The 21,392-nt window shown below is 39.9% G+C and overlaps 4 protein-coding genes across 6 annotated transcripts; 1 reads left to right on the top strand and 3 right to left on the bottom strand.

Annotated features, from left to right (window-relative positions):
• Positions 1–558: 558 nt before the first annotated feature.
• odf3l2a (outer dense fiber of sperm tails 3-like 2a) lies at positions 559–2,635 on the top strand. 3 transcript variants are annotated; one of them, XM_085343332.1, is made up of 5 exons: positions 559–607; positions 977–1,087; positions 1,240–1,356; positions 1,518–1,659; positions 2,290–2,635. In XM_085343332.1, the coding sequence occupies exons 1-5, from the start codon at positions 559–561 to the stop codon at positions 2,633–2,635; spliced, it is 765 nt and encodes a 254-aa protein (XP_085199458.1). The 3 variants fall into 3 exon arrangements, with proteins under 3 accessions (XP_085199458.1, XP_085199457.1, XP_085199456.1); XM_085343331.1 differs by having other exon boundaries at positions 1,240–1,362; XM_085343330.1 differs by lacking the exon at positions 559–607 and having other exon boundaries at positions 868–1,087; positions 1,240–1,362.
• Positions 2,636–2,915: 280 nt separating this feature from the next.
• Positions 2,916–5,378, bottom strand: ebi3 (Epstein-Barr virus induced 3). Its single transcript, XM_085343250.1, has 6 exons — positions 5,273–5,378; positions 4,966–5,080; positions 4,753–4,822; positions 3,970–4,087; positions 3,684–3,847; positions 2,916–3,071 (listed from the first exon to the last, which is right to left on the bottom strand). Exons 1-6 carry the CDS (start codon positions 5,376–5,378, stop codon positions 2,916–2,918), a joined length of 729 nt encoding a protein of 242 aa, XP_085199376.1.
• A 723-nt stretch (positions 5,379–6,101) lies between these two features.
• LOC146612264 (rab GTPase-activating protein 1-like) lies at positions 6,102–10,429 on the bottom strand. The gene is made up of 8 exons (XM_085343581.1): positions 10,319–10,429; positions 9,393–9,473; positions 9,129–9,239; positions 8,766–8,870; positions 8,584–8,667; positions 8,431–8,502; positions 7,936–8,202; positions 6,102–6,332 (listed from the first exon to the last, which is right to left on the bottom strand). Exons 1-8 carry the CDS (start codon positions 10,427–10,429, stop codon positions 6,102–6,104), a joined length of 1,062 nt encoding a protein of 353 aa, XP_085199707.1.
• A 7,077-nt stretch (positions 10,430–17,506) lies between these two features.
• On the bottom strand, positions 17,507–19,481 carry LOC146612263 (protein FAM163A-like). Its single transcript, XM_085343422.1, has 2 exons — positions 19,389–19,481; positions 17,507–17,878 (listed from the first exon to the last, which is right to left on the bottom strand). The coding sequence occupies exons 1-2, from the start codon at positions 19,479–19,481 to the stop codon at positions 17,507–17,509; spliced, it is 465 nt and encodes a 154-aa protein (XP_085199548.1).
• Positions 19,482–21,392: the final 1,911 nt, after the last annotated feature.

Here is a 21,392-nt window from a genome sequence, read left to right as displayed (position 1 = left end):
CATTTGTACTCACATGAATATCCTTACAAGTTCAATAAAGAACTTAGTGTTTAATGTTCAGATATCAATATGCTGCAGAGGAATGTTCAAGGTCCTTCGCTTTAATAGCATGTCCACTGAGACGCTGTCACTTGAGCATACATACATGAGTGAAGACAAATACTGCAGTACAGTAACCAAATACTTTGGAATAGTGTTACAAATTAACTACATTACACGTTACCAACATGATCATTATACATCACTTCAAGATCGTGTTTCAGCAGAGCACTTCACATTTAGATTTACATGCTAAACAATTATTTGAGCTCTTTAAGTGTCTATTTGGTAGAAACTATTTGTCCTGAGGAACCTTGGAGAAAAAAAGGTTGACAACAAGTTTGTGCAGATCAGGGCCTCAGTCAAGATAGGATTTCTTTACCTCATGATAATGAATAATTCAGCCTGCGAGACTTACCTGGACAGAGCCACACAAGAAAAGGAGTAAGAAAAGGATGTGTCTGAAGTAACAGTGGACTCAAAAAAGAAAAGCCGAGGAGAGAAAGTGGTCGGTAGACTATGGAGGAGGCGGAGAAGAAACGGCCGATTATCTCTGCTCGAGAAAGAGGTCAGTTTGAGAAATGTGTATGCCTGCATGTGTGGTTATGTATGTGTGTGTGTGTGTGTGTTTGCATCCACATGGACTGTATTATAGCTGAACTGTTTTTGCTATGAAATCTTGCACAGCATTATACAGTCGTTGCTCCACACTTGTTTGAGATTTCTACTTTGTTTAGAATCCATTCCCCAAAAAGCAGAGGAAGTAGGTTAAAATGCATAACCATAGAAAATAAGTCAAAGAGCTCCATATGGAAATCATCAGAGACGATGCAGCCGGAGCCAAAGAGCGGTGGGTGTGCTATACTGCTGCTTGGAGTGCAATCTGTTGCATCATTTTCACCACCATCCTCCTCCTCCTCCACCTACTCATTGTCAGGCCCAGGCCCTGGACGCTACAGCCTGCCCCCTACAGTTGGATACATCAACCATGATTTCACCAAGCCCAGAAGTGCAGCATATACCTTCCACAGTCGTATGAGCAGTGCCAGTAAGTTGTCAATTATTTATGTATGTTCTGGTAAACTTGCCCTCAGTGGACCAATCGTTGACTAAGGAGTGCTACAAAGAAGTACTTAATGCTAAGCTGGAGCAGTTAAAGTAAAGGAATAGCACTTTGATGGTTTTTGGCCTTGTTTGCAGTGGTCTCTGTGGATTCCAGCCCAGGACCGAGGTACCACGTTGGATCAAAGGTCACGCGGTTTGGCAGCATGGAAACGCCATCTTACTCTATTTTGGGCAGAGGAGGGCGCACAGGAAGTAAAGGTAAAAAAGAAGGAAAAACCATTCAACCTGTGTGATTGATGTCAGATATTTGGACAAGCATTAGTCATCCATCCATTTATCAGTCCATCCACACATTCATCCATCTTCCCCCTAAAATAAAGGAATAATTTCAAACTAGTTTCCTTTTATGTTAGGTGACCTATTCCAGACTCCCGGGCCCGGAGCCTACAGTCCAGAGAAGGCTCCGCCCCTCAATGGCCACCGCAGACCTCCATCACACATCATTGGAGCTCGAACCAGATACCGCTCTGTGGATGCTGTACCCTCACCTAACAGGTAAAGGCGAGGAGGAGAGGTAGATTAGAGGTCAATGAAAGTGCTGTGACATCACCCTTTGGCTTGTGGATCCCTTTGCTTAAGCCTTCTAGTATCCATAAACGCTGTTCAAGTTAGCGTTTAGTGTTAATCTAGGCTTTAATTCATCTAAAATTGTGCCCAGATTTCTTGAGCATTCTTGAGTATTAAAACCTGCAGCCACTGTTACTAGGCTCTAAATATATTTATTTCTGCTCTAAAGTTCGACAGTACAAGACGGAAGATTGCCTCTAATACGGAGTAAGGGTTAAGTGGCTATTTGAGGAACCTCAACTTTTTAAGCACTTCTGCTTTGAATATCATTCCCAGCCTCAGAGGTTGTTGCTTAATAGCGTCTGATTGAGCTCCTTTGTTTCCTAAATTTAGAGGGGGTAGCCTGCTATATCCACCTCAGCCATTTCCTACTAAGTCCACAGTCTTTGATAAATATGGTTTCCTTTGTTTTTTAGGAAAGAAGAATGGGCTTGGGAGTAGGTGCCCAAGACAGCATGAGGAATTTAGAAATCAAACAGAGAATAACACCAGATTTACCATCTTACATCACACTCAGTGCTCCTGTTAACCTTTATATTGTTTTCGTCAATCTTCCAGTTACAGTCTTCCTAATCTTCTGGGACATCATATTCCTCACAAACCCTCCAGTGCCAGCTACAGTTTCTCAGCCCGGAGGAAGGTCGGCGCTCCCTCTGAAGATCTCGCCACAACTCCCGGACCAGGAAAATACAACAGCACCAACCCGGACATTTACCGTCATCGCCATCCGTCCTTCACCATGCAGGGGAGGACTAAAAGGCCCAATTATTCCTCTGCTATTCCTGGCCCTGGCGCCTACAGCCCGGAGAGATTTCATTTGCACCTTCCAAGACCACCATCCTTCACTCTGGGCATCAGACACTCTGAGTTTGTCACCCCACTTGTGGTAAATGTGACTGACTGACAATGAGAATTTGCTTCAGACACCTTATTTTTATTCTTTTTGACTTGACAAACCAACACTGTTACAAAATAACAATAATAAAAAAAATACTGACTTAAACTGGAAATGTAAACTGTGTGCATGATATCCATTTACAATACTCTTTAATAAATAAAACAAAATATAAATAGTTTGTGTTTGCATTTTTCGTGCAGTTAAAATACCAGAAAATGAAATTGTTTACTTCAGTGCAAGCTTAACAGGAAATGGGTAAACAAAAAAAGGAAGTCAGTGGAACTTCCTACAGTCTTTTTCTTGGTATTGTGATCTTCACGGGCATACTCCAGTCACTGCATTTGCCCAGACCAAGCAGCTCCCTAGCACACACTTGGAACAGGTATGGCCTCCCTGGGGTCAGGGCCTTCAGTTCAACTGTGGTGTTCTCATAAGGACCCAGCTGGAGGAGAAAATATAGGATACATGTGTAAAAAAACACATAGTTAACATCAGGAGGCTACAAGTCAGCCCAGTGGGAAAAGATACTGGTTACTTTAAGTCACATATTAAAATAGAAGTAAAGGACTTATAAATAGTTGATGAATCATAAACCGTTTCATGAAAGTGGATGGAAGAGTTTAGTAATAATGCAAATGTGTTTGCCATCATTAGTCATACTTTCAAATCAGTTACAGCATGTGCTGATGCACATTTTTTTTAAATTTCAGTAAATCATGACCAACATCTTAAAAACAGTTTATGAGAAAATATTTTCACACAATTTTGAACACTTGAAGTCAAGTTAATGAGTGTTGTAATATTTAAAAGGAAACAGAAAAGCTACTGATGATTAAATGATTAAATGAAAAACTGGATCCTGTAGACGATGGGAACTTTTTTAGGAAAACAACAAGTACAAAAAAAAGCAATTCGAGGTTGCTTCAAAAAAGCTTGGGTAATTTTGAACTTGCACATGTGATATCCGTGTAAGCGTTAAGTGTGATGTGCTGCTTACAAAACTTGTGGTTGCAACACTTTTATGCAAATATGATGTGATGAAAATCATACTTACATTAACAGACCTTCGGATCCCCTTGTTTTCCCACTGGTAGATAATCTGGTATTTTAGGGGGAATATTGCCAAGTTGGTCCAAGTAGGTGGAGGAGACCACTCAACCAACAACTTTCTGTTGTTAGTAGGGGAAACCCGGACATCAACGGGAGGATCTGGTTTCACTGAACACATAGAACAGATTTTTTTTAAATTGTTTTTTTGTTTGTTTGTTTAGATAAAAACGGGAATTGGGTTATGAAGCTAAGTGAAGTTTGACCACATTCTGTGTAATTTCATTTCTCACCTATATCCTCCAGCATGAAGCTTGTTAGATGGGAGCTGCTTCTCCCAGAATGAACTGCTGTGATGTTGATGATGTAGTCAGTAAGAAGCTTCAGGTTGGGCAGCTGGCAGATCCAGAACTGAAAAAAAAAGAAAAAAAAACAGAAAAAGAGAGAGACGATGAAAGAAAACTTTGGGGAATTCACAAAATGACGAGCACTCGAGATGATCAGAATTAGTAATCAACCACAGATCACAAATTACTGAGACCCTGGTTTCCTCAGACTCACAAGATAAACTTGAAATGATTCCAAAAAAGAAAAGAATTTTCCAAAACTCAGCCTGTCCCGTCAGGTTTGTGGATCATTCCAGTACAGTATGTGTGTGTGTGTGTGTGTGTGTACACACACACACACACACACACACACACACACACACACACACACACACACACACACACACACACACACACATACATACATACATACATACATACATACATACATACATACATACATACATACATACATATATATATATATATATATATATAGTACAACTTATCTAAATGAGTTAAATTTTGTTGCATGAATTCTGGAAACCACCTCTTCTCCTTTCTCTTGGCTGTTCGCAAACCTAAGGGTTAACGTCACCCCATGACTGAAAATTCCCTCCACACTATGCATGATGCATGATTTCAGTCTCAGGATCCAGGGATTTTTGCTCATAACAGACAAGAATATATCCAAAAATTCCTAGATGCACAGCCAATATCAGATGATCTCTTAAGGTTATAAACTGGTACCTTTTCAGAGGATGAAGAGCCGGGTGGAAGGAGATGGCATTCCTTGGTGCTTGCCTGATTATGTCTCTCACTGGTAAACACAAACATTTACACATAAACACATTTAAGAAAAAAAAAAAGGCTATTTAATGACACTTGTTAAGTAGAGTGTCTTCTACTAAAAAGGGGTCAGTGGTTTGGGTCAGCACCCACTAAAACTATTCACAGACTTACCTGTATGTAGCAATGTAATGCGTGGTAGGGAAGTGGGGTGGTTTAGGCCAGGTGCACAGCGTCGCATTCGGATAGCTCGAACACCAGCAGTGCACCTTGGGAGCGGAGAGGGGATCTGGCAGGGAAAAACTGGATTTAGTCACTCAGTGCAAAACATAAACACTGACAGAAATACAGAATAAAGAAAAATACAAAATTTAATATCTGTATCGGTATCACTTTGAGAATAATATTATAACATAACATGAAAGAAAGAAAGAATAAGTGGAAGTGGGAAACATGTAGTCAAGCACAGACTAGCACTCACTCTGTGATGTTCCAGCTCCTCTCAGCAGGTCCAGTGCTTGACTTTCAACAATGCTAATTAGTAGAATCACAGTGACATAGCCACCACCAAACACTGCAGCCCTCATTGCTTCAAAGGAGGGATTATTCGCCAAGAGCAGTTTTTCAAAGTAGTTTTAGAAATGTTACAGTCAACTCCCAACCCCGGGCCCAAGTTAAATACTACTCTCTTCTGTTATTCCCTTGTCCTTTGCCCTTTTCCTTGCAGATCTACACCTGTCTTTGTGTCAAAGTACAGCAATAACAAGTTGCTTCACAGTCTCGCCTCCCCTGTGTATTTGAGCGCCTCGCAGCTGATCGCGGTATAAAAGCCAAAGAGGTCATTGCGAAAGAGGAAGAGAAGTCACAGCACAGGAAATTCCTTATAAGAACTGAACAGTTATGAATTACTGCATGCTGATTAAGGTTTCCTTACGTCATGAAAGAGAATTTTTTTTGAAGTGGTTACTTCTTTAATGGTGCATTTATGGCACAAACGAAAATACTGGTCTCCAGGAGACTCACACAGATTTACAAATATGCAAAGAAACTTATCAGTAAAGACAAAATCAGCAAAGCCAAGAAAGTCCCTACTTCATATCAACTGTCAGTGCTCTCTGGTACTCTCCTCAGCTCATGGTGTCTTGACTGCCATCTAGTGCACAAATTAGGAATCAGCAGGTACAGGTTTAAATCATTCTGTATATACAGTCTTTGGTTATCACTCAGGCAATAAAGTCATACTTCAGCAGAGGTATAACCCCCCTCTAGTGTCCAGTTTTATGTCAACTGCGCATTCACAGTCCAAGCTCTCAGACATTTTCTCGATTGACTCTGTGAGGCCACGATAGCTTCTTGGGGCTCCATCCAGAGAGGGAGGCACTGTGGACGTTCCAACCCATTGTGTGAGTCCCGGCTTTGTGTATGTTAAGACTGTGAAGCCCCTCGCTGGAGGTCCGCAGCGAGGTGAAGGCCTTGCTGATCCAGCTGTTCTTTGCTTCCTGCAGATCACTGGTCAAGATTCCCTTCTGGTGCTCCAGCTCCTGCATGAGGATACACAGATGTATGACTGCAAATACTGCATTGTGCAATTAATTTTACTATGTTTTTACTAAATATGCACTTATGTTTTTTTAATTTACATTATCAAAATACTTTTAATAGTTTTAAATAACAATGCCAATTCATATGATTATTGGCAAATTAACACTCAAGTTTTTAATCTATTATGGGTCAGAGTTATACCTGAATTTAACTGTAATGATTAGTTTTAAATAATTCACTAACTGGACACCATTATGAATTACTTCAACCCTGTAAATCCTGAACCATGAAACAATTGTCAGAAAATTAAATTTTTTTGGAACTGCAGTGTTTACCGAACCTTCTGACCAAAGTTTGTACATGCGAGTTTGAATTTGCATCATATTTGCTACATTAAGCATTTTTTTTGCACAATTTAGTTACATTTTTCAGGAAAAAAAGTTGCACAGATGATTTAGAAATCTCAAAAGCTCACAAAAACACACATATTAAATATGGTAGAATTATGATAATGTATTGTGGAAGTAATGCAATTTATTTATATGCCTATTTTAAGCATGCCAGATATGTAATTAGAGTACTTTAATACTTAAAAGTAATAAAGTAATAAGTAATGAATCTTGAAGCATTCGTCAGGATTATCCCATTATGTTATTTCTGTGTTATTTATGAAGCAAATGACTTCAAAAATGATCCGGGGTAATTCCCGTCAGCTTTTGAAGTCTCTGTTTTCTGTTACTTCTTCCTGAAAATGTTCCTTTGTAACTTTCAGTTTCCAGTGTTGTCAAACCTGTTTTACTGGAACAGCGACAATATCTCAGAACCTGGTCCTGTTGTCTGTCTTCAGGGGCTTATGCTTAGTAAAAATATCATATCAGCTTTATTAGAGGTCAGGTGTCAACATATTCCCTATAAAAAGCCAGATTTAATGCAGCACTAGAGTAGCAGAGCTCACAGTCATGCTAATGACCACTTTAAAATAAAATAATCTTTTTTTTTTTTTATTGAATGCCACTGATCTCTCTCCACCCTATGCTCAAAAAACCAGTTGAGGTCGTTTGAGCAGCTAATCAGGATGCCTTCTGGGCACTTTCCCATCAGGTTTTCCGGCCACGTCTATCCATCTATCCAGGGAGACACCCCAGAACATGGTGGAAGGATTATGAATCTCATCATATTTGTAACTGGCTCAGTATCCCCAAGCAGGAAATGGGAAAAAAGAAAAACCCTATTTAGCCTGCTAGCACTTCACCCCAATTCTGGATAAGCGGAAGAAAATAAATGGATGGACAGCTGGATGGGTGGCAACCAATATTTATCCAGATCTTCCTTGATTTTTCTTAACTGTGACCAAGAAGCAAACTGAGAGAGATATTTTATAGTGTAAAACTACTACTAACCCATGTTATGACAAAAACATTTCTTTGCTGCATTTTGTTGCCATTTATTGGCTGACATATATCCAGATATCCTCTTATCTGCAAAACACTGACAATTTGTGCATGTTTTGGTTACATGCTTGTAGATATTTGTGAAGGTCAGAGATTTAATCAAGATATGTATCTATGAATGGTCCAGTCCGGTCTGATTCACTGGTCTTACCTGGATTTTGCACGTGGCCTCCACCATCTGGAGTTTGGTCTGGACCAGCTCCTTTTCCAATTCCCCAATCTGAGCCCTGAGGAGCTCCTTTTCCTGCTCCCTCCTCCTCTGCTCCTCCAGCGTGGGATCTTCATCCTTCTCCTCCACGCCCTGTTCAGTCACTTTCTGATCTTCCGTCTGCGCAGCCGTTTCTGAGTCCCGACCTATATCGGACGTTTCATCTGAATTCATGATGTGTTGACAGTGGGAGCAAGCTTTTATTGCACTCTGTGATGTGAAAAAAAAAAGTGTAGCAAAAATTAAATGATACAGATTTTTTTTTTCTCTCAAACGTGACATATGTAATAGATAATCTGAGTAACTGATGAGTTAATAGAAAGGTTGAAAGCATTTTATACAACAACAGGATTTGAGATGAAGCATGGCGGAGGCAAGAGGTGAGATAAAAGAAGAAGAGATGACAGCAAAGCTCCAAAGGAAGAGTGCTACCCTCACCTTAAGTGAATCCATCTCCTCTCTGTGGGCGGCTTGCTGGCTTTCAAGGCGGTTTGTCAGCTGAGAACAGATCTGAGCCAAAGATCACGACTTTAACATAATTAAGCAAAACATCAGCAGAAGAAATGTAGCGATTTTAGAAACTCTCTGTACCTGTTTGTAGTCTGCAATGATACCAGACGACCTTTTGAGTTTCTGCTTGGCCTTTTCTATTTCTCTCCGAAACACTTCCTTCAGCTATAATGAAAGATAACATTCCTTCGCTCAGTTATGCCTGCAGTTAAATACCAAAATCTCTAATGATTATGAGGAAGCATGAATAACTTAAATCTCACCATGGCAGCTTCCTCCTCTTTCCCTCTTTTCTCCTCTTCTGTGATCTGCAGTTGCTGTCTAGTTTCCATAAGGTCTTTGGTTAGTTCGTCCACTCTGTCCTCCACCTGCAAAGAGACAATCGCAGCAGTCAGCTCAGGATATTATGCTTTCATTGTGAATGAAACTTTTATATCGATGTAGCATATAACTGCAGGGCCATGCACAATACCAGAAGTTAATAATAATACAATAAGAAAAAATCACTGTGCTATTCTAATGAAATGTAAAATGAACGCCAAATATATTATTCTATTACGGTTACACTTTATTCATTTCCTGTGGGGTTTCGCTACCCTTTTGAAAAGGGCAGTAATTAATTGTACCTTGTCTAGAGTGTTCCTCAGGGCCACCTTGCTGGTGATCAATTTGTGGGCCAGATTGTCATTTTCCTGCTCCAGACGAAGGCTGGCCTGCTGAAGCTGACGGTTTTCCTTCTGCAAACCACAGAAACAATCTATCAAAGTCTCAGCATTTAAAAAAAAAGACATTTTAGATAAAGAATAAGAAAATAACTTGAACCTGATCCGAGCACTTATCACAGCAAAAGAAGAATGTTAGGACTGACTTTAGAGACAAAGATCCCCCACCACATATTTGTCCAAAGTGTCTTCCTCGTCATCCATTATTTGAAGCCGGCACTCCTTCAGTTTAGCTTTCTTTGTTGGTACCTAATGGCAGAGAGTCAAAATGCACTAAATATAACAACGCAGAAAAACTGTCATATTTGAGTGAGCTGAAGAAAGCTATCTCCTCCACACAGATATTGTGCCGGATGAGGGATGAGCATGACAAATCAAGAACGAGCCCAAGAAAGAGATCCAGAAGGAGATAGCACCAAGATAAGATAAAATAAGCACATGGGGAAATGATCAAATTAGAATGCCTGAGGGAATAATAGTAGAGGGAAGTCTGAAATGGCAATTTCCATATCTCAGATATCTAAAATGAACAACCAGAAATCATTCCCTTTTTTTTCTGAAATTAAAATCCATCCATAAAACATCCAAAGGAATGTTTTATGTGTTGTGATTGTACTTGCAGCTACCGTTTAGCCAGTTGCTCGTGTAATAGATGTAGAAATATTGTAAAGATCAAATCCAAACAGGCCCGTAGAGGCAAGCTAAGAGCAGCACTACACCCATTTAATGCTTTGCTCCTAATCAACATTCGAATAAGGATAATCTGCAACTTGAAATGAGTGTGTGAGTGTTACAATCTACTAACATAATCATTTATATTAATAGGTTGTTAATATGCATTAACGAGTAAGAAGAATTTTGTTGCTGTAGAGGATAAAAGTAGTGCCTTGTTGGATAGATCAGCCAAATGTGTAATATTTCTTCTAAAATGTAGACATCTAAAAATTGAAATACACACAGGCAGTACAAATCTGCTTAAGGACAGTACTTGAGTAAATGTAGACTCATGTTCTACTACTTCACTGCTGAATTATGAAGAAAAATAGCTCAGCTGTTGTCACTAAGTGTACAAACTGAAAGAAAAAGAAACTTACTGTGAATTTAGGTCCCGTTTCAGACTCTAGACAGGCAAAAATCTCCTCCTCGCTCATCTGCTCGATTGCATGGGCATCGTAAGCATTGACCATGGACACCTCTTCCATCATCTTGTCCAAATATGCAGCTACGAGAGCTGCCTCCGCTCAATCAGATGTAAACAGTCAGAGCTTTTGCACGTCGAGGTTCCAATTTTAAACAGACCCACGAGAAGTAATGCGGATCCCGTCAGGCCTGAAGGACAATCTGTCTCTTAAGTGAATTAAAGAAGCGGGTTCATAGCGATGCAGTCACCTTCTTTTTCCTTGCAGTGATGATGGTTGCAAGTCCAGTATTTGAGCATAAACAGGAAATATCAGGTTAAAGTCCAAGTCATTCGAGGATAAGGAAAGTCTGTTTATAGTCCAAAGGTGAGCAACAGAATAATACGCCAAAGGTAAAATGTAGCTCTGCTTAAATCCTTGTTAGAAGTCAGTCAGAACTGCCTACTGTTTCAGGAAAAACAGTGTTACAGGTATTCGGGCGGTAACAGGTTCAACAGGGTTTACAACCAACCTGAGAGGGAGTGTGACAACAAGACAATCTTACACACACCCACAGCAGAGCTCTGCTTTCTTAGCAACTCACGTGTCCATGCTCTCTCTCACACACACGTATACATATACAGAAGAACAAAAAAAGAAACGTGTTTTTGGAGCCGAACTTTTCAAACTAGTTCACTCTAATTTATCTGGTGAAAATAAGCTCACGCTATAAATTTTTTTTCTCTCACACTTTAGGCTTTCAAACCTCTTTAAAAATTCACTCCAGTCATCTTTTCTTCTACTTTTTTCTCCCCCTTTACACTTTTCTTTGCCAGGTAGAGGTGCTGTGTGAAGCTGCCAGACCCTGCTTATGTATTTAAAGAGTAAATGATGTCGTATTTGCGATCTGTCATCCGCAGGTGTTGGCGTGACAGAGACCTGTCGCTCTATTATTGTCATGGGCGAAGCAGCCTGACAGGGTATGAAACGGGTCGAGCAGGTAAAGCACTCAAATACCAAAGAATAACAAAGATGATTCTGCGTTCGACGCCCTCTTTTTCCCCACGGTCTCGGTGTCACTTTCATGTAATGATGCATGGTTTCTCTTAATTCCTAACTTGCATTATAAACCTCTCAGTTTTTATCTTCTCTTTCTTGATGACAGACCGGTTTCTTTTTTAAAGTTTCACTTCCCTTTCTTTAAACTTCAGTGTTTCACTACCTTTCTTTATCTGAATTTTGTAATTTTTATTTGTTTCCCCTTTGTGGCTTTAAAGAAAAAAAACAAAAACAATTCCCGCTCTAATGTACGTCTGTGGTTTTCTGTTTTTTTCTCTTCTGTGACCAGAAACTGATTTCAACATCTTGTATCTACTGTCTGAGTCACCATGTGGAAAAGACAGACCAACAAACCATGTAAATATACGCCAATATCTACTGCATATGTTTAGTTACGTTTTTTTGTTTCCCCCTCTGTGGCTTTTTTTCAATCAGCATTTCCTGCTCTACACTACCAGTAAGCTTGGACTTTCTGTTTTTTCTTCATTTTCATGACTATTTACCTTGTAGATTCTCACTGAAGACATCAAAACTATGAATGAACACATATGGAATTATGCAGTACACAAAACAGTGTGAAATAACTCAAAACATTTTGTATATTTTAGATTCTTCAAAGTAGCCACCCTTTGCTTTGATTACTGCTTTGCACACTCTTGGCATTCTCTCGATGAGCTTCATCGGGTAGTCACCTGAAATGGTTTTCCAACAGTGTTGAAGAGTTCCCAGAGATGCTGAGCACTTGTTGGCCCTTTTGCCGTCTCATCTCAAACCACCTTGATTGGGTTTAGGTCAGGTGACTGTGGAGGCCAGGCAATCTGGCGCAGCACTCCATCACTCTCCTTCTTGGTCAAATAGCCCTTACACAGCCCGTAGGGGTCACTGTCCTGTTGAAAAATAAAAGATGGTCCAACTAAACAAACTGGATGGGATGGCAGGATTTTGCGGTAGTCATGCTGGTTCAGTGTGCCATCAGTTTTGAATAAATGCCCAACAGTGTCACCAGCAAAGCTCCTCCACACCATCACACCTCCTCACGGTGGGAACCATGCATGTAGAGACCATTCGTTCACCTTTTCTGCGTCGCAAAAAGACACAGCAGGTGGAACCAAAGAGCTCAAATTTGGACTCATCAGAACAAAGCTTGGATTTCCGCTGGTGTAATGTCCATTCCTTATGTTTCTTGGCCCAAACAAATTTCTTCTGCTTGTTGCTTTTCCTTAGTCATGTTTTCTTAGCAGCTATTTGACCATAAAGGCCTGATTTGCACAGTCAGAGCCAGTTTCATCGTAGTGCTTAATGGATTTTGCGACTTTCAAAGTTTCCAGACTGACCTTCAGTTCTTAAAGTAATGGTGGATTATCGTTTCTCTTTACGTAGCTGATTGGTTCTTGCCTTAATATGAATTCTAACAGTTGTCAAATAAGCCTGTCAGCTGTGTACCAACCTGATTCCTGCACAACATGGTCCCAACCCCATTTAAAGGCAAGAAATGCCACAAACAAACCCTGAAAAGGCACACCTGTGAAGTGAAAACCATTGCAGCTGACTATATCATGAAGCTCATCGAGAGAAGGCCAAGAGTGTGCAAAGCAGTAATCAAGGCAAAGGGTGGCTACTTTGAAGAATCTAAAATGTAAAACATATTTTGAGTTATTTCACTTTTTTTTGTTTACTACATAATTTCATATGTGTTCATTCATAGTTTTGATGCCTTCAGTCAGAATCTACTATATAAATAGTCATGAAAATAAAGAAAAACCTAAAAATGAGAAGCTGTGTCCAGACTCTTGACGTGTACGTCTGTGGTTTTCTTTTCTTTTCTGTTTTTTTCTTCTTCTATGAACAGAAACCGATTTCATAATCCTGTGTATCTACTGTCTGAGTCACTGTGTGAAAAAGACAGACCATAAGAATATGCAGATATCTACATATTTATTCCTCCTGAAAAAAAGGAACATTATGTGAAACATTGTGGATTTTCCTCAGGTCATAGCAGAATGTGATTTTTTTTAAATACAGAAACAGTAACCTGAAAATAAAAGTTAAGTTCTGACACAACAGTTGTGTTCATTATGGTGCAACAAACCTGTGAGCACAAACACTGAGCCACTGTCATCAGACTAAGGGGATATTTGTTGGGTAGGTGGCAGTGAACGCCAGTGTTCAGTGAACATCTAAACTGACAAAGACATTTAAAAATAAAAATAAAGCAGTTTACATACAATACTGTGCAAAAGTCTTAAGTCAGCACTCCATTATCTGGATTTAGCTTCTAAGGAGGCAGACTTGTTGGTATTTTTAAACCAGTTTTGAGCAATAGTCCACTCCCTGCGCCGGATCATGAGAAATTCAGAGGAATGTTTTTTAACACTGACCTATAAATTAAACAAGCATAAAAAAGGCACCTAACCCAAGCAATGAACCAGTGTCATGTCTATACGCACCAGACAAATTAGCAAAGAACCAATTATTAAATTGTATCTTTAGGCACTTTGTTATTAGAAGTCTGCTGCAAAAACATAAAAAATTATTTTCTCATGTATTTTATTGAAACTACAAAAAATGCCAAAGGTAGTTTGACTGGCTTAAAATACTATTTGTGCACAAACAAGGTGATTACCAAAGGGCGACTTCCTGAAAACTACATACCTCAGCATGATGTGCAGTGTGTCTTTGAGAAATGAGAGGAAAGAGGACAAGCAGAGGACAAAAAGAAGAAGTAGCAGTTCAATAGCAGATGAACAGTCATTTTAAAGGAAGGCAAACAGGCAGAAAAGGGTGAGATATGCTAAATTACACAAGAACTGGACTGAAAATCAGCAGAAACAGGTCATCAGGAGTTTCTACAGCGATCTGTAAAACACAGCAAGGCTCTGTCATGGTTTCGGGCTGTATTTCAGTGAACGGTGTTGGGGATTTTGTTAAAGTTGATGGAATTATGAACGCTGAAAAGTACCCTATGGTCATCAGTCATGGGTTGGACTACCGAGAGCCTGGACTTACTGCTATTACTATAACGGATCATACCTACAGAGAATGAAATAAAAAACAGCCAACATCCAAAGAAGAGCTTTGAATGTTCTTCAAGAAGCCTGGAGAACTATTCCTGAAGACTTCTCAAAGAAATTACAAGAAAGCTGACTAAGAGCATTCAGGCTGTGTTGAAGAGTAAAAATGGTCATACCCAAAAATGCACTTTTGGGCTTGCTAGAATTTTACAAACTTTTTTCTTTGCCTTATAAACTATATTTCTGTGTATGTCGGTGTATGTTTCATGACATCCCTGCACCCATTTCCCATTTTCCTATAAAGAAATGACATGTGGCTCAAGACTTTTCCACAGTACTGCATAAAATTTAGGACGTACGTCTGAACGAGTCTGTAAGATCAAGAAAATAAGGAAATATAATGAAGCTTAGAGCTCAGTGAAAACAATGTGACATTAGAGTGAATAAATATAGTTTAGATCTTAAATAATAGCCTATGTTCAATAATACTCAACATCACTGTTTCACACATTTTCCTGTGTTTTTCACACCTCTAGCACAATTTATGTTTAAACTGAGTTGCCATTTCCACAGTTGTGTTCCTGTGCAGCTGTCAGGAGTGCACAGGAACACAGAAAGAAGCCAAAACTGAAGAGAAAAGTACTGAAATACATCTAAACCCGAACATCCCTCACAAAAAAATGACAATACTCCTTAAAAAATATATAGATTCAGGCATATACTGCAATAACACTGCATCTTATTACTGTACTGTAGCAGATATGATGGCTCATATATAGATATAAAACCTAAGCTTTAAGATCATTAAATATGGTACAGCATCTCTCTTTTCTGCTTATCGCACGTCTAAAAATCTGCTTTCACACGTCACAATCTGTAAGCACAGAAAAGGTAAATACATCAGCTTCTATGGAAGACACTGCGGAACAAACTCTCTTCAGTTTCATGGCAATTTCATGTCAGAAGTGAAAACAGAAACAGACAAAACTGACACTTTTCTCACAGACTTTCTGGTAATCTGCAAGAAGAACAAAAAAAGGCTTAAAAAGTTGTAGTTCCTTCTTCGCTCGTCAGGTCTTTCTTCTGGATAAAAACAGTTAAGCTCCATTAGTTATATAGCTGTTAGCCCTCATGTAGTGTAAGCTGCAGTGGTAAGAGGTTCACACTACCATTAATCCTTTGTGACACAGGGAAAAAGGGAGAAACTGGAGAAAAGAATAAGAATAACTGAAGTGATGCTCAAATATGGGGTTGCGCATGCCTTCTTCGTGTGTCTCAGCTCTGTCTCCTCGTCATCAGCAGTCACTTTTGATTTATTGAGTGGAAAATGCTGCTAAAAATATATTCAAAGTGCTCACACCTAACAGAAAGGTATTTATGTGGTTAATCTTAATCACATTGAGGGTGAATGATAGATGCAGCACTATATCTATGTGTGTTTATGTAACTTTGTCATTCTTCAGATTAGGCTGACATTTGTCTGCTGCCGGAAAAATGGTGGTTTTTACTAGATCCCTGCATCCAGGATGCATTTGCCAGAGAATGAGCTGAACATGAGATCATAAACTCTGTGTTCATCTAATCTAATGCAACTGAGGTCCTGAGCCATAAATAACTGCCGAATGACTTATAGTTGCAGAATTTGCAAATAATGTCCTGCTTTTCCACTGAGTTTAATAAAACATGTTTGTAATTTAGTACTAAGCCTTTTCTTGTCTAACTGAATGCATTTTTTCTCTATAAATTACATAATTACATTCACAAAACTTCACAGAAATTAAAAAACAAATTCTATATGTCACAATTTTTTAATGACTTAGGCTACGTTCACACTGCAGGCGAAAGCGCATCAAATCCGATTTTTTTGACCCTATGCGACCCATATCCGATCATGCTATGACAGTGTGAACGGCGCAAATCCGATATTTTCAAATCCGATCTGGGTCACTTTCGTATGTGGTACCGAATCCGATACATATCCGATGTTTTAGAAAGCGACTGCTGTTTGAACGGTCAAGTCGCATTAAATCCGCCTTTTACGTCACCGACACAAGACTGAAGCCAATTATCAGCGCCCGAGAAGACATCGCGAACGCTTCCTGGCCATCCAGTGTAGATGTCAGTGAAACTGTTGGGAAGACAACGTAAACATTTTATTTGTACTGTATAATCTGCAGATTCTGACAGAAATCTGCAGCTATCTTTGAAGCACCGCTCCTCTCTTAAACAGCAATAAGGATCATTATTAGGTTATTTACATTATTATGTAAATAACAAAATAACTTAAAGCAAAAATTGGGAAACGTGAAGTCCGAAGTCTTTATATTAAGGGCCATCAGTCAAACAATACTGTTGCTCTGGGTCTAAACAGAGCGCGTTGTGTGTGACATCTTCTTTTGCGCATGCGGGCCGCTTTGAGCGTTCACACTAGAGCGCGTTTGCTGTCGCATTTTATTTGTAGTGTGAACGAGCAGACAAAAAAAATCGGATTTGATCAAAAAATCGGAATTGAGCATTAAGACCTGCAGTGTGAACGTAGCCTAAATGACTTTAACGCCCCAAAACCTCGCCTGTTTTTCTACCTGGGGACTGTCTGAGCTTACTCTGTACTAAAAGCTTTGTTATGTGTCCCTGATCATATGTAACCTGAATGACTTCATTGCCCCAGATGCATTTATAGAGTGTGTAGACTAGCTCCAACCTTTGAGCCATTTACTAAAAACACTATCATGTGTGACCGGGCTCAATGAGATGCTAACTGTAATGGTACTTATACATTTTATAGCTTTTGTTTAAGTAAAAGTCGTACTAAGATTAAAATATGAGTTTTTTTAAAGAGTAATGTGGCCAATTTTATGTAATATTTCCCTGCTGCAGATCATGCCCAGATTTGTCACCCACCATGGGGCTCTATCAGTAGGCTTAGTTTATGGGTCACTTCCCTTCAAATTATGTGGGCATGTACAGTAATATGGGCATGTGTGTATAATAGTGCTGTCCTCTAATCAATTACCTGAAGTTAGTCTCAAACAAAAGGGCATGTGCTAGACGCTGTAGGTGTGTGTGTGTGTGTGCCTGTACAGTGAAGCAAAGGTCAGACGTCAGTGCTGTAGGAGCGCGGCGGGGGAGGAAACGTGTCCGAGGGACTGCAGTAGCTCAGAGGGGAGGAGCTCTGAGGGTGAACCGACAGGGGAAGAGATACAGACGGGTTCTCGTAGTAAGTATGGAAGCCGAGACGCTCCCCTCCGTTACGCATGTCGTCTGTGAGTCCCGAGCGCAGGGTGTACGGTGAACAGCTGGGGCAGTGGTGAGAACCCGAATCCAGCTGATCCAGAGAGACGGGGGTGATGGCAGTGCCGTCCATGGCGAGGGCGTTGCAGGCGTTGCATGGAAAGTGAGCGAGAGGATCCGGTCCTGCCATGGAGGCCACGTCCACCTCAGAATCATTTTTCTTACAGCAGTAATACTGCAGGAGGATGACAAAGAAGGCACCAGGGTGTGAGCAAGAAGAACAAGGGTTTGGATGTCTTCTTAAACATTCTGTGATTCTGATTGCTTTATCACAGCAAAATAAAGTTGTGATATCAAAATCGAAATATGAACAGTGACAAACAAAATTCAGTTTAACATGGTGGGAATACTTAGAAGTAGTTTTTTTTCAGAGGCAGGTGAAAAGACTGACAGTATACTCAGACAGCTGTCACTAGGCTTTGGAAGGGCAGTCTGCACTGTGCTTTGTGCAAATGTTAAACCACTGACTGCTCTGGCCACCACATCTGCTTTTATTGTAACCAGATCCAGCTGTGACTTGGTACTAGAGTGCTATGTTACATAAATGAGACAGAATGTGGAAAACCATGTTAAGGTGGCAGACAATTAGACTGGGTTATGGCTCAGTCTCACTAGATTAAAAATAGGACTGCAACATCCTCGAGTTGCCCGGTGACTGAAGTGAATTTTTGGCAAATTTAGGGAACGATTGGAAGTAGGTCGCCTCCAGGTTGAGCGCTCGACAACCTCAATCTCACAGCAACCACTTTTGCTTGTTTGTTTGATTGTTTCTATTTTAACTATTGCAATATGACTGAAGCCTAGAATTTACTCTGTTGTGGACATGGACAATGACAGCTGGACGGTCAGACAGCTGAGTACTCATCCCTGTTACTACTTTTTGAAGTCTGCCAACTTGGTTGGTTGTCTGGTGATTTAAATTTCTTGTTTTTTTACTCTATAATTGTCTGTCTTTACCTTACTGGCTGACTGTTGCTTTAAATTGGCACTATGTAAATAAAATTGCATTGAAATGAATTTTATATCTTAATTTTTAAACGCACACAGATTGCAATCAGCTAAATCAATATGTGGCAACAAGTGCAACTAGTCTGCAATGGGTCTCTTTGGATAAGGTGACTTCATCCAGCTGGTTACCAACTTGTTTGTTTGGCAACCAGCTCTGCCTTGTGGTTATATTTATTAATAAAAGCAAGTGGCTAGCGTCTATGATATTTTGCTAGTAAATTAAAATCCTGGACACAACACTATGTGTGGAAACCTTTCTGTTTCAAGCCTGAGAAGTTCAGTCTGGACTCTGATTGCAATTTAATGCGAATTTCCAATTAGTGTGAATTACTGTGCATGTAGATGGCAACAGATTTGCAGTAATTTATCACAGTATTATATCAAACAGATAGCAAGTAACTGCCAACTTGACCCTACTTAATTGCAGACTAATAGCAGACTGTGTCAATTTGCCATTTTTTCACTGGCTTTTAAGATGCCAGCTGAGTGCGAGTGGTGCCCATCTTTGAAGCAAGTATTTCAAAGACAATAAGACTGCAAGTTCATTGCACACGGTCACAAACTAGATTAGTTAGTTGAGTTTGTTAAGCCAGTAAACATCAGTAATGTAAAAAGAGCTTTTGGGTGAAGAGCAAACTGCCTAAAAGACCAAGAAACATGAACGTGCACAGTAATACCTGGAGTCTACAGTAACAGAGAACTGCTACAATGCACAGCAGTATCACTCCGGCAAGTATTCCTCCGGTTATGACAATAGTTCCCGCTGACATCCGACCAGCTCTCCATCAAACCCTTCACACAGAATCAACAAAGACAGAAAAGAGGCGAAAATGAGTCAAGAATTACATTTGGATTTCAGTAATGTTAGAATAACTTCCGCAGAATATTTAGCATACTTACGTCCAGCAAAGGTTTCTAATGCCTGAAAAAATAACCAAAATAGGCTGGATTAGTGTATTTATATGCCATTATTATACAATTGCAACTGATAAAAATGCACAAATGCCATTGTTCCCAAATTAAAAGTCCTTCTGGGTTTTCATGATGTAAAAAAGCAAAGCTGCTTTGCTTCGAGCAAATATGATTCAAACGATTCTGTTTCTGATTGAATCAAATGACAAACTCTGGAACAGGAAACATTTATAAGACTATTTACTCTTTACAAACTGTATTTGCCAGAAGTCTGTCCATACCCCAAACTAGGTCTACTTACATCGTTATTGGGTTCAAATAGTGAGATTTTTTTTGTCATATTTTCGCTGAGCTGCAGTTGATTATCACCATACAGGGAGTGCAGAATTATTAGGCAAGTTGTATTTTTGAGGAATAATGTTATTATTGAACAACAACCATGTTCTCAATGAACCCAAAAAACTCATTAATATCAAAGCTGAATGTTTTTGGAAGTAGTTTTTAGTTTTAGCTATTTTAGGGGGATATCTGTGTGTGCAGGTGACTATTACTGTGCATAATTATTAGGCAACTTAACAAAAAACAAATATATACCCATTTCAATTATTTATTTTTACCAGTGAAACCAATATAACATCTCCACATTCACAAATATACATTTCTGACATTCAAAAACAAAACAAAAACAAATCAGCGACCAATATAGCCACCTTTCTTTGCAAGGACACTCAAAAGCCTGCCATCCATGGATTCTGTCAGTGTTTTGATCTGTTCACCATCAACATTGCGTGCAGCAGCAACCACAGCCTCCCAGACACTGTTCAGAGAGGTGTACTGTTTTCCCTCCTTGTAAATCTCACATTTGATGATGGACCACAGGTTCTCAATGGGGTTCAGATCAGGTGAACAAGGAGGCCATGTCATTAGTTTTTCTTCTTTTATACCCTTTCTTGCCAGCCACGCTGTGGAGTACTTGGACGCGTGTGATGGAGCATTGTCCTGCATGAAAATTATGTTTTTCTTGAAGGATGCAGACTTCTTCCTGTACCACTGCTTGAAGAAGGTGTCTTCCAGAAACTGGCAGTAGGACTGGGAGTTGAGCTTGACTCCATCCTCAACCCGAAAAGGCCCCACAAGCTCATCTTTGATGCTACCAGCCCAAACCAGTACTCCACCTCCACCTTGCTGGCGTCTGAGTCGGACTGGAGCTCTCTGCCCTTTACCAATCCAGCCACGGGCCCATCAAGACTCACTCTCATTTCATCAGTCCATAAAACCTTAGAAAAACCAGTCTTGAGATATTTCTTGGCCCAGTCTTGACGTTTCAGCTTGTGTGTCTTGTTCAGTGGTGGTCGTCTTTCAGCCTTTCTTACCTTGGCCATGTCTCTGAGTATTGCACACCTTGTGCTTTTGGGCACTCCAGTGATGTTGCAGCTCTGAAATATGGCCAAACTGGTGGCAAGTGGCATCTTGGCAGCTGCACGCTTGACTTTTCTCAGTTCATGGGCAGTTATTTTGCACCTTGGTTTTTCCACACGCTTCTTGCGACCCTGTTGACTATTTTGAATGAAACGCTTGATTGTTTGATGATCACGCTTCAGAAGCTTTGCAATTTTGAGACTGCTGCATCCCTCTGCAAGATATCTCACTATTTTTGACTTTTCTGAGCCTGTCAAGTCCTTCTTTTGACCCATTTTGCCAAAGGAAAGGAAGTTGCCTAATAATTATGCACACCTGATATAGGGTGTTGATGTCATTAGACCACACCC

The sequence above is a fragment of the Diplotaxodon limnothrissa genome, linkage group LG19, assembly GCF_057381915.1.
Source record: "Diplotaxodon limnothrissa isolate DT_005_m linkage group LG19, D_limnothrissa_male_GT1.1, whole genome shotgun sequence".
NCBI lineage: Eukaryota > Metazoa > Chordata > Actinopteri > Cichliformes > Cichlidae > Diplotaxodon > Diplotaxodon limnothrissa.
This window is presented reverse-complemented; position numbering and strand designations above follow the sequence as displayed.

Coding starts and splice junctions, on each gene's coding strand:
- odf3l2a (XM_085343330.1), top strand. CDS start 868: ATGCAGCCGGAGCCAAAGAGCGGTGGGTGTGCTATACTGCTGCTTGGA. Junction 1,088..1,239: donor CAGTCGTATGAGCAGTGCCA/GTAAGTTGTCAA, acceptor CCTTGTTTGCAG/TGGTCTCTGTGGATTCCAGC. Junction 1,363..1,517: donor AGGGCGCACAGGAAGTAAAG/GTAAAAAAGAAG, acceptor CTTTTATGTTAG/GTGACCTATTCCAGACTCCC.
- ebi3 (XM_085343250.1), bottom strand. CDS start 5,378: ATGAGGGCTGCAGTGTTTGGTGGTGGCTATGTCACTGTGATTCTACTA. Junction 4,088..4,752: donor GCTCTTCATCCTCTGAAAAG/GTACCAGTTTAT, acceptor TTTTTTTTTCAG/TTCTGGATCTGCCAGCTGCC. Junction 3,072..3,683: donor GGATCCGAAGGTCTGTTAAT/GTAAGTATGATT, acceptor TTTCTCCTCCAG/CTGGGTCCTTATGAGAACAC.
- LOC146612263 (XM_085343422.1), bottom strand. CDS start 19,481: ATGTCAGCGGGAACTATTGTCATAACCGGAGGAATACTTGCCGGAGTG. Junction 17,879..19,388: donor TCTGTTACTGTAGACTCCAG/GTATTACTGTGC, acceptor ATCCTCCTGCAG/TATTACTGCTGTAAGAAAAA.
- LOC146612264 (XM_085343581.1), bottom strand. CDS start 10,429: ATGATGGAAGAGGTGTCCATGGTCAATGCTTACGATGCCCATGCAATC. Junction 9,240..9,392: donor ACACTTTGGACAAATATGTG/GTGGGGGATCTT, acceptor TGTGGTTTGCAG/AAGGAAAACCGTCAGCTTCA. Junction 8,871..9,128: donor TGAGGAACACTCTAGACAAG/GTACAATTAATT, acceptor GTCTCTTTGCAG/GTGGAGGACAGAGTGGACGA.